Raw genomic sequence first — 12173 nt, 5'->3', positions numbered from 1 at the left:
AGCCTCAAGAGAAAAAAGGGGTATCAAGTGTCTCAAAACAGTTTTGACATTAAAATTCAGTAATTTTAGAATTTTTGAAGTGTATTAATCCTAGAAATTTTGAAATATGAAATGTTTTGCTTGTTTTCACATTGAGTAATTAAATGCCAGCTTGCTAGTTGTCATCAGCAGAAAAGCCTTTGTACCTACAGTTTTGAACTAACTTAGTGTATGCAGTACATGGTCTGCTATTCTCCTCCATCCAGAATTTAGCATACATATCTCCGCTGAGCTCTGAGCCTGTCCTCATGAATGTAGAGCTATTACTGACCTCAGCAGGAGGTTTGTATGAGGGAGGATTTCAGATATTGTATATTTGTTGAAAAATTACTGATCCAATCCTATTTACACTTTCAGTTGATACAATTTAGAAACAAAATCCCCACACACAAACCGCAAAACATAAACTTCCATACATTTGCTGACTGTGGTGGTAAAATCTATTTAGGCTCTATTTAGGCTCCGTTTTCAAGCTCAGGCTGTCAGTTCTGTTGGCAGCAATGCAGCTGAGTGTCACAGACAGTGCAAAGCCTCCAGTTGAGCTTCAGCAAGTGTATTCATTGAGGCATCTGCCTTTTTTGCACTGGTAGCATCAGCCTCGCCACCTTATGCATCCTGTTTCTTTTTTATTGTTACCTGGTAATTACCATTTTGAAAAATGAGATGTTACTATATACATAAGTTAGCATGTTTTATAATATCGTGAACTTAATTTCTATTATTTTTGGTCTTTGAAAAAGTCGCTGCCATCGGGGGAGCCAATGTAGCATGTCACTACTTTTAACTGATATTTCCTGTAATACTTATGCAAGGAAAGTCACACTAGGGTAAATAAGTTTTTTGTCAGCACAAGGACTGTGGTGGCAGGAAGCCATTCTCCAAAGCACGCACTGCTGCTGATAACTGGTTTGAGAATAATGAAATTCTGAGTCTAGGGGGTGTTTCGTTTAGTCTCAGTGTTTTGCCACACAGAAAATAATAAAACTGATTTGAGAAGAATAGACAGGGAAAGAACAAAACTGGAATGTTTCCTTCATAATCATGTGACAATATGCATTTACCAGTTGAATATTCTTCTAGATTACAGATCTCCGTTTGTGACCTCAGTTAGTGATCAGCTTGGCATTGTATACATTACTAAGAACGTTTAGTCTCAGTGTTTTGCCACACAGAAAATAATAAAACTGATTTGAGAAGAATAGACAGGGAAAGAACAAAACTGGAATGTTTCCTTCATAATCATGTGACAATATGCATTTACCAGTTGAATATTCTTCTAGATTACAGATCTCCGTTTGTGACCTCAGTTAGTGATCAGCTTGGCATTGTATACATTACTAAGAATAAAACTGTGGTCGTGCCGTGCCTTGGAACCGTATCAAATCTCAATGTATCTTTACATACGGTAAGGAAAAAGCCTGTTATTTTTCCAAGAGTTAGTTGAAATCACTGTGGCATAAATACATTGCTTGAAGCGTAAATGCATTTCTTACAAACTTCTTTCCAACCTTGGAAATTTTACAGCCTGTGCTTACAAGGTGAATGCTGTAACTGTACTTGTCTATGGTCCTGCACCCTCCAAGTATGTACTGATTGCCTGAGCTAGAATGTTTAAAGGGGGACCCTGTGCTTATGGAAGATGTTGGAGGTGAAAATTGAGGGTTGTTTGATTTTCGAAATCTATGTATTTTATCAATATTTTAAACAGAAATATCCAGAGAAGGTATTTGTTCCTGATGGGAAATCCATTTCGTGGAATAATAGAAAAGGCTTCACTATACCGAGTCATTTAATCAACTATGTGGGCATGGTCTTCTGTGAAGCTAAAATAGATGATGAAAGCTACCAGTCTGTGATATACCTAGTCGTAGTTGTAGGTAAGCCAAAGGTTTTTCTTTCTCTATAGCCAATGTTCTTTCACTTGCTACAGCATACTGAACCAATTACATTCAGTTGGACACTGTATTATTCAGTACTGACAATGCAGCTAATGCAAAATGGATGTTGAGATATATATTGCTTTTCTTTTAAATGCAATGCATTGTGTTCTTTCTGGTTGATCTTTGGGATAAGTGCTTCTATTTTTAGCGTTTTACATAAATGTCAGGGATTTTAATTTTTTTTCCTGACAATGCAAGCCTTTTTCCTAAAATCACTCTATTCTGTACTTTATTCACTTATCCAGGATGCAAGTCATAGTTGAAGGGAACTAGAGGCAGGCATCCTTTACCAGCAGATGGAAAGGAATTGCTCTCAGGGGCTACCAAGGGAAGGTACCTGCCTGTCACCACTGGGGGGGCTCTGATCAAGAGCATACATCCTGCTGTGTTACTATCTGACACAGCCCTCAGCTGGGAAATGCTCAGGGCAGGCACATCCCTTTCCTCCAGACTCCTTTATCCACCCATCATTGTGCTGCGCTGAGGCATCGAGGGGCTCTTTGTAGCTGGGGTTTTGGTGGGAGTTTTGGTGAATTCACCTGGGAAATTTGGTGCCAAGTGCCATAAAGAAACATCTTCTTACCCCCATGTTTTGAGTGTGACTTTTTCTTCCTCTAGGCTACCGAATTTATGACCTGACGATGAGCCCACACTACCAAGTAGAACTCGCAGTGGGAGAAAAACTTGTTCTCAATTGTACTGTAAGGACAGAGCTGAATGTAGGAATTGGTTTTAAATGGGACTACCCTTCCATCAAGGTAAAGTTGTAGTAAGTTAAATGTGCCAACATCACTACAAAATTTGATTTACCTATAATGTAACTTCTCCCTTTATTATACTGACAAAGCAGATGATAATACACAGTGAAATTGCTGGTATATGCAAGTGTGCAAAAGGTGACAGGAGGAATAACATTAAAATTTCCAAACACCTTTGTCTTTTATCTATTACAGGAAAATCGTGCCACTATTAGGGAGGCAAAAAACATTGAGAGAGAGATAAAGACATTTGTAAGCACCCTCACTATTGACAGTGTGTCCTTAAGCGACAAAGGCCGATATACTTGCGCAGCATCCAGTGGTCGTATGAACATGAAAAACAGCAGTTACTTCATTATCCATGGTATGACATCTTCCACTTCAGTTTGTTGGTTGTTTCAGATTTGGGATTGATTACTGGGATGCAGAAGACGTCTTGGTGATAAATCAAATGACAGAAATTAACTAAACTGCAGCTACAGTACTTCTCTCACTGCTGTAGGATTATTTTCATGCCACAAGTTTAGCTGATAATAAGATTTTAAAGCATGCTATACGTTACTGAAAGCTGTAGAATCCCACCAGAAAGTGGACAGTAAAATAAACTGATGTCAGTCTCTGGTCCTCTTCTTGAGGTCCTGTAAAACTGAATTTGTGTAGGTGGCTTTGTATAAGGGCTACCTGTTCTTACTCTAGGTGAACTTAAGCTGGATTGTGGTGGCTCTGTGAGACAAGAGTCTGCGTCGGCATGAATGAAGCTAGGGAAATAAAACTTTCAGCTTTTGCATTATGAACAGATGAATCAAATGGAGTATTGGTCATAGGGAAATGATGCAAAGGAAACAACTTTGGCTAAGTGCATAGATAAGTATGAGGCTACATCCTACAGCCTTTTCTCGAGCCCCTCTTGGGCACAGTTCCAGCAGCTCTACTAGCTTACTTCTAGAAAAAAGTTGCCAGCATGAGAATTACTCGTTTTTAAGCACTGAGTCAGACACAGGGGTTTATATTTTGAAGGAGACTGGTTTTCCTGAGGTCAGAATATTAATGGCACTTTTAAAAAACCCAGAAATACTTTCAAACTTATGGGCACAGTGATCCAAGATAGACTGAGTTTTCTCCTGTATTCTTTCTGTTTCTCTTCGGGAGCCAAAATGAGATCATGTGCTATACTGAATGTACGAGATACTAAGTCCATACCATCCTAAATCTTACTCAAAGGGCTAATCGAATCAAAAGGTGAATCACTGACTGGGTCTGAATGGAAGTTTATAACTTATAACAAGTAATGTAAATAATTTCAAAGTACTCTGTGCCTGCAGTGGTTCATATACATACTAAAGAAGAGGTTGAAAGTAACTAACTTTGTCATATTGTAGTTTTGAGTACTCTAATTTCCTGGAATTAATATGTTGAGACAGTTTTATGGATATGTATGTAGAGGTCTGACACTACATCTGACAGTTGGCACACCATCCTGAGAGCTGAATATTGTCTCTGCTTTCCAGAGGAATGTCAATGGAGGAACTGGCCTTTTCCTCTTTGTGAGGGAAAGGATGAGGTTTTCATGGTGGCACTTCTCCAGAGCCCAGTTTGGAGCCAAGTGTGCTTTACCAGTGATGTCCTGTTACGGGCTTCTCTTTGTCATCCTCTGCTAAGTGTTAACCCAAATGGAGAGCACTTAAGCATTTGTCCATGTGGAAAGGCCATTTAGGTTTTTTGTTTTTTTTTTTCCCCAGAAAGTCCTTTTATTCATCTGGAGAGAATGGAGAATGTGTTCGAGACAAGGCTAGGTGATACAGTCAAAATTCCCATCAAATTTAAAGGATATCCTCCACCAGAGGCTAAATGGTAAGAACTGGGATGTAGTGTGTTTGAAAACTGAGCTATTCTTAGTTAAATTAGATCTTTAAATATTCATAACACACTCTATTTTCTTCAGGTATAAAAATGGAAAAGCCATTAATGCAAATCATACAGTTAAACTTGGCTACACATTAGAGATTACTGAAGCAACTGAAAAGGATGCTGGGAATTACACTGTTGTCCTTACAAACCCTACTAACAAGATGCAGAAAAGACACACATTTACCCTGCTGGTGAATGGTAAGTGACATATCAAAAGGGTGCCTTTCTTTCATGTGTGGATGTCATATATTACCAACCTTAGGCTTAAATTCATCCCATAGCTACAAAGATTTAAGTGCTGAAGAATTTCAGCACTTGAACCTCAGCCCTGGGAAGGCAGAGGTGGCCTGTCCCTCTGGGCTTCAGGGTGTGCCAGTTGACAGGCTGCAGACTCCTGGTGTTGGTGTTGTGATGATACTTTGTGTGGGGTTTTTTGTTTGTTTGTTTGTCTTCTGTATATTATTCTTTGCCTCTTTGTCCTGCTCTTTTCCTGCCCTTCTTGCTGGCTGTGCTCCTAGAACCCTCCTCCACTCTGCTCCATCCTGACCCTGTCCCACCTCACCCATCCTTCCTGCCTCACACAGGCTGTCCCTCCTCTTCTGTCCTGCCCTGTGGAACCCGCCTCCTCCTCCTCTACCTCCTCCTTTCTGCTCCTCAGGAAACAGCCTGTGCTTTGAAGACAGCAGGTCTTGAAAAGGGCAGCAAGGCTACGTGCAGTGGGATCAGGTCTGGGGCATAATATGCATTTAATGGTTGAGCATGGGGATGGGAGTCCAGGGGCTGTAATGAAAGGTGATTTTATAGGAGATCCTAAGTATTGCATCTTGAGGGCATGATTCTGAAGGTGTTGGGCAGGTTCACTGCTTCACAGCATGTCCTTGGAGATGCTCTGTGTTGCCCTTGGATGTGGAGGGGTGTGAATTAGTCACCATGGGTCTAAGACATGCACATTGGGGAGCCATTAGCAGGAGGTTAACCTGCCTCTCTCTCCTCCAGTGCCTCCCCAGATTGGTGAGAACGCGCTGATAGCCCCCGTTGACTCCTACAAGTATGGCTCAACACAGACACTCACCTGCACCGTCTATGCTGTCCCACTGCCGGTCACCATCGTCTGGCACTGGCAGCTGGAGGAGGAGTGCACTTTCAACCCCCAGTGAGTGCTAAGTCCTTGCCATCTTCTGCATCTTACATAGGTTTTGAGGGATGTTTGGGTTGGGTTGGGGTTTTTTTTTTGTGCCTCTCTTGTCCAGGCTTGTTGCCAAGTGCAAACCCGATGGCCAGTGAAGAAAAGATTGTTGTACTTAATTTGCAGATTGTTGCAGGCAGGCTCTGCCAAGGTCATCGTTGTTGGCAGAGGCAAGGGACACCCGCAGCGAGGATCTGGCAGTGCCTGCATATTGCTGTCATGCTCTCTTGAAGGGCATCTTGACTTGCACAGGATTTCAAATGCAGCTGTCTGCGTGCCCTGCCCTCACATCTCCCCGTGGGCTGCAGGCCCCAAACTCCATCCCAAACAGAGGAAATTTGCTGTTTATGATAATTATGGATCCTTGTAGTGTTTTTTTCTTACGCTCAAGTGCTGAGTGTGATGGTGCTCTTTATCTGTGTGAAAGTGTATCTCGGAGGAAGTGCACTGATTGATGTTGGGAGATGATAGAGCGAGTGCCTGACCGAGATTCATGCAGTTTCCCTTATCTGGGCCTGCCATAAGCCCAGATTTCCTTTTAGAAAAAAAAAAAAAAGGCATTCTTCTTTCCTGTTGTTGTTTTTAAAATGATTTCCACTAGTTTCTTCCTTTGGTGCCTGGTTGCTTCCCACACAATGGATACTGTCCTCAAGAAATTCTTGTAGGGAGTTCAGCGATTTCTATGTCTCTCTGTCTTCCTTTGAACTAAATTAACTTGAATCATCCATTTATGAATGGAGGTTTGTTCCCAGAATAGCTGCTTTTCTCCAAGCATCCCGATTGAGCTGACACAGGCAGATTAATTAGGAAATTCACCTTTAGGCTTGCGGGTTCCTTACTTTACAGAGCATGAAGGTCTCAGAAGGTTATAGGATGCAATTTAATAGAAATGTTTCCAGAAACATACAATTCCCTCACAGATGCAGGCTGTGGCCAGTGATGCATCTGACTTAAAAATATCTGCACATTATAAGGAGAACACAAAATGACTCTCTTGAAGGCAAATATTTGTCTTTTCTAATGCATGTCTCTACTTATATTTCAGGAAAGTTCGCTCAGGAGCAAATCCATATGCTTGCAAGAAATGGAAAGTGATTTCAGAGAGAAAGGGTGGCAATCAGGTTGAAATTATGCATCGAGTCATTACTATTGCTGGGAAAACAAAGGTGAGCAGATTTTCTTCTCTGTTGGCTGGGGATGATTAAACCTATTCAGTAGTCCACATGTCTGGAAATACATCACTAGAGATGACACTCTGTTCTCCTGTTGTTAAACTTGGGATCTACTCTCAGCTAGTTGTGCAAGCTCCTACTTGCAGAGATACACACTTTTGGACACTGACATGAAGTGTTGAGGAGCTTACATAGATTTCAGTGGTTACCTTTTAGTGGTCTGGAGTTAGATGAGTTGATCTTGCCAATTAACTGTACTAGAGAGAAGCTGGAGAGACTAAATAGCAGAAAAAGTTGTGGGTGGAGCATTTGTTAACACATTTAGCAAAGTGCCTTCTGACAGGCAGCTTTTTCCTGTTTTCTTTTGCCTGGTTGTTGCACGCTAAAGGACAAAAATGTAAACTTCAGGAGGGGATTGTGCTCCTGCCGTGCCATGGATTTGTGCACTGGAGGAATTTTTGGTTGTGCAGATACCTGCAAAGCACTTTGTTGAGCTGTTGAGGTGGTCAGGTGTACTTTAGCACTGATGTGATATGAAATTGCTTGATTGTTCTTTTCTAGACTGTGAGCTCCCTGGTGATTCAAGCGGCGAATGTATCTGCTTTGTACAGATGTGTGGCTACAAACAGGGCTGGGTCGAGTGAGAGAGTGATCTCCTTCCATGTGACCAGTAAGTGTGCCCTGTTGAGGACAGCCATGTTAAATTAATGTTATTTAATGTGTTTCACTAATGAAAGGAGTTTGAATGCTGTTGTCCGATTCCTGTCCTTTATAGAATCCTTTAATTCCTTAGCATTTTAGGTTTACCTAAGCTTTTCTTTAGGCATACTTTTAAGTCATCACCTAATTTAAGTCTAGTGATTAGTTCTACTGGCATCAGTGGAGTGGCTGTCCTGTGAAAATGATGGATGATGGGCACTGTTGTCCCAAGAGTGATTACTGTTGGGCTTTTGCAGTCACTTAAAAGAGCAACAGAGAAGTTATGGTGTTGCAAAATAAGTCGAGACACACTGTAAGAGCTAAGACTAAAATTTTCAAAACCCATGGCAAAGAGCTTCTGTCTCCTTAAAAATCAGTCCCTACATTCACATGCCAAAATATTATTTTAATTCAAATCTAAAAATGAGCTGTAAGATAGTGCTAAGAATCATCTTTGGTTGCTGTAAGTTTCTAGGGAAGAGTAACAGTATTCATTATACAGACCTTCCTTTGATCTATTTAAAATTTATTGCTTTAATAATATTGTATTCTAGGTAATTGATAGTTGATTGATTTTTTTTTCAGTGCTTTGTTTCCTTACTTACAACTGGATAAGATGATAAAAAGGATGTATTTCCCAAACTGCATTTTCAAGTTAATGTTGGCAACAAAATTTGCAACAAAATAGGAAATTTTTTTACTTGTTTAACTTGCAGGGGGCCTTGAAATTAATCTCCAGCCTCGGAATCAACTGACAGAGAAGGATAACATGTCCTTGCAATGCACAGCAGACAAATTCACCTTTGAGAAACTAGCATGGTACAAACTCAGTGCTCACGTTTCACAGACTCCCTTTGGAGGGCTACCTATGCCTGTTTGCAAGAATCTCAATGCTCTCCAGAAGCTGAATGAGACAGTTTCAAATACCAATGGTGAAAATGTCACCATAGAGCTCATCTTTTATAACATCTCCCTCCAAGATGGAGGTGACTATGTTTGCATTGCTCAGGAGAAAAAAGTTAAAACACAGCACTGCCTGGTGAAGCATCTCACTGTTCAAGGTATGGATTTCTTACTGTGAACCAAAATAGATGATTCTGTATGAAAATAATTGCAGTAGTGTCAGGTTTTGGTATCTTCAGGCCTTGCATGTGTTTGCTTAATGGTACACTCAGCTTGTTAAATAGATTTAGACCATTTGTTCTAACATGCACTTCTGGGGCTTGTCCATGCAGCAGGGACTGTTTCATCAGTACCAGTGAGGGAACACTGAGCCACTGTGCTGTGCAAGGAGATAAGTTTGGCTTCCTTGCAAATAATGGCATGTGTTTAGCTCAAAAACTTCCCAGCTTTACTTTTCAGAACACATTTTCCCTGTAGCTGTATATGCATGTGTGAATTCATAGCATTGATGCTAGTGCTCTGTGTCACTGAGTCTTGAGTTTGAAGTAGTGTCTCTAATTTAAAACTGCCATGAAGTGATACTGGTATTCAGGAGCAAGCGATGCAAGCTGATAATCAATCAGCTTTTCACACAAATAGTCATTCTTCGTTTTGGGACCTACATGTCTAGGTTGATTAGGCAGATTAAGGAAAATATGTATGCATGTTCATGGCCTGTCCAGAATGTATGTTTAATGTATAAACAGTATCAGACCTCTTGTAATGACCCTGGGAATAGAAATGTGAGGGAAGCAATTTCTCAACTATTCCCTCTTCCCTCAGCAGCCTGAGCAGTTACAAATGAAATTATCTAGAGCAGGTTATGTCAATACTTTTGAAACTTTCTTGTCTATTATAACTTTTTCATGACATGTGGAAGTTTAACTGTGAGCTTACCATGAACACTGTTGTTCTTGGTATAGTAAAAGGATTTGAGACTTTCTGCTGGGACATGAACTGCTGCTACTGAAAAAAAAGAATGTTTTCTTTAATGGTCAATAATTTTTCCATATTTTCAAACCAACAGAGCCCATGGCACCCACACTCATAGGAAATCTGGAAAATCAAACAACGAACATTGGTGAAACTATAGAAGTGTCATGCACAGTGAATGGTATTCCTCCTCCAAACATCACGTGGTTTAAAAATAATGAGACCCTTGTAGAAGATTCAGGTGAGGATTGCTTCTTTGCTTTTATCTCGTAAATGCTTTCGTTCCTGGGTCTCTGCTGATTTTCACCATGAAAAGTTTAATTTTGAATTTTTAAGAAAAAGTGGTGTAAAAATAGCAGAACTAAGAATCATTATTTTTTTCCCCAGGTATTGTTTTGAAAGATGGAAACAAAACACTAACCATACGTCGAGTGAGGAAAGAAGATGGAGGCCTGTACACCTGCCTTGCATGCAACATCCTCGGATGCAGTAAAGCAGTGGCTTTTTTTTCAGTGGAAGGTTAGTTTTATCTTCTTTCCAGATTGTGCATGAAATATTTAGAATCAGTCAGGGGAAAACTTACTGACTATCTTGATGGGAGATCTGAAAATACACCATGAAATTAAAAGTCCTGACCATTCCCATCAAGCTCAAATTGGGTACTGTCATAGCTGTCATAATCCCAGCTGTTGAGGTTGATGCTTCCTTCTCCACTATGCTGCTAGGTGCTTTTCAACAGAAGCTGCATCTGTCTTGTATTTGCAAAAGCTCTGCCAATCTATATCACATGCAAACCTATGCAACAGAGCTGACTTAAACCTGCAGATATTCTGGGGCATCTCTGTTGTCTTGGTAACATAATTGTCATACTATGGTTTTTAACACAGTATATTGTACCTTTTTTTGCTATGTCATTTCTCTCACAGCACCTAAGAAACACAGTGAAGACTTTGTGCAGTTTGTTGTGATTGCTGTCCCATTTCAGTTATAGAAACAGATAGTGGTTTGGGGCTAGAGAACTCTAGCCTTAGTCCACCAAGCTCTGAAAGCAGCATTTGTCAGACTTATATCTCGCTTGTTCCAGTCCTAATGTGGCACACCAAAATGCAATTTGCAATGATAAACAATGAATCCTAACAAGAGGTTAGTCTGCAGTCTGAGTAGCTGAGACCATGAGGGAATTTCCATTAAGAGTTACAAGGAGAAGGCTCAAACTAAAAGCTCCTTGCCCTTGATGTTAGTACATTTGCATAATTTAGTCACTGAACCCTTCACAAACCTCTGTCTTGTAAGTCAGGGTGATTGTATGATCTGTTCCATTAAGGTAATTAAAGCAGTATCCTATTATTCTTATAGGTCCCTTTAGGATATTAAGATGTTGGGCAAAATGTTTACATGGGCTGGACAATATCTGCAGCTGACCTTAGTGTAGATTTTGATGTAGATTTCAGTTGATGTGGTAGATATGGCTGGGCAGTCTGTAAAAGCTGGAAATCTATGTAGGACATACTGTTTCACTCTGAGAAATTTATAGCACAGCTCATCAGGGTCATGCAGTGGAGTGTGTTATTTTGTAGGAAAATCTGTATAGTGCAAATCATGAAGTACAGGACCATGATGTGGCAAGCAGGAGATGAAGAAGAGAACTGCTCCTGTGCACTAATAGATACTGAAGTGGTATCTGCTGGTGACTATTTTGCTGGAAAAGAGACATTGTAAATAAGACCTTATTATCATGTGTTCTTGTAGAAGTGCATTTTTTCATGCCCCAGCTGAATCATGTCAAGAGACAAGAGAGAGATTGTTCTCTGGGTCATTCTCACAGCACTTTATTTACTATTTGATGGGAGTGTTTTTTGGTTTCTGTAGAAAGAGTAATTCATTTGGGGTATTCTAAAACAATTGTTTCTTTTCAAAATGTGCGATTTTACTTTTTTATATTTGCCAAAGGTCCAGACACTGTCCTTGAAGCAAAGTTGATGCTGAGAAATTGAGTGGTGTGTAAAACAGCATGAAAATGTAATATTCCAACATAAATCCCCAAGCTTTTTGTTTTTGTTTTGCTTTCGCTTCCTTGTTCCATGTTGCACTTTTAAAACGAACCTTCAGAACAAGGACCTCCATTCTCTATTTTAATGAATGAACAAAACAAATATGCTTCCAACTATCACTCAAATATTCATTTATTTCTTCCCAGGCGCTGAAGAGAAAACAAATCTGGAGCTCATTATCCTTGTTGGCACTGCAGTGATTGCCATGTTCTTCTGGTTGCTTCTTGTAATCATCCTCCGGACCGTTAAGCGGGTAATGAAAAAATTCTCATACTGTCCTATCAGTACTGGTCTTGCATGACAAATGAGAGCTGACTTGGGACCTTTTGTGTTGCTTCTTTCTATTGTTCTTAAATCAACAGACACATTTTTTCTCTTCATGCCATAACATTCTTGCCTGGAACTGGGGGCGCAGAAATTTGTTTTTAATTGAACAGGCCCTCGCAGAAGAAAAAAGTTTCATCTGGTTTTGTTTATTTAAAAAAAAAAGAAAAAAAAAAAAAGAAAAGAAAGAAAAGTGCAAGTAATTAACACTGATCACACTC

At 40.1% G+C, this 12173-nt stretch overlaps 1 protein-coding gene across 1 annotated transcript in view; it reads left to right on the top strand.

Moving 5' to 3' along the window:
- The window catches only part of KDR (kinase insert domain receptor (a type III receptor tyrosine kinase)), a gene marked incomplete at its 5' end in the record, with an annotated part of 28391 nt that overhangs the window by 1064 nt on the left and 15154 nt on the right, over nucleotides 1–12173 (top strand). Inside the window, 13 exon segments of the mRNA XM_009074473.1 lie at nucleotides 1320–1444; nucleotides 1748–1916; nucleotides 2598–2737; nucleotides 2933–3101; nucleotides 4477–4588; nucleotides 4680–4843; nucleotides 5642–5798; nucleotides 6877–6997; nucleotides 7565–7673; nucleotides 8419–8763; nucleotides 9672–9818; nucleotides 9965–10096; nucleotides 11775–11881. Of these exon segments, the coding sequence (XP_009072721.1) occupies nucleotides 1320–1444; nucleotides 1748–1916; nucleotides 2598–2737; nucleotides 2933–3101; nucleotides 4477–4588; nucleotides 4680–4843; nucleotides 5642–5798; nucleotides 6877–6997; nucleotides 7565–7673; nucleotides 8419–8763; nucleotides 9672–9818; nucleotides 9965–10096; nucleotides 11775–11881 (1997 nt within the window).

This window comes from Acanthisitta chloris, unplaced genomic scaffold (genome assembly GCF_000695815.1).
Source record: "Acanthisitta chloris isolate BGI_N310 unplaced genomic scaffold, ASM69581v1 scaffold16305, whole genome shotgun sequence".
Lineage (NCBI taxonomy): Eukaryota > Metazoa > Chordata > Aves > Passeriformes > Acanthisittidae > Acanthisitta > Acanthisitta chloris.
Note: the sequence above shows the minus strand (reverse complement) of the source record. Positions and strands in the feature narration are given on the sequence as shown.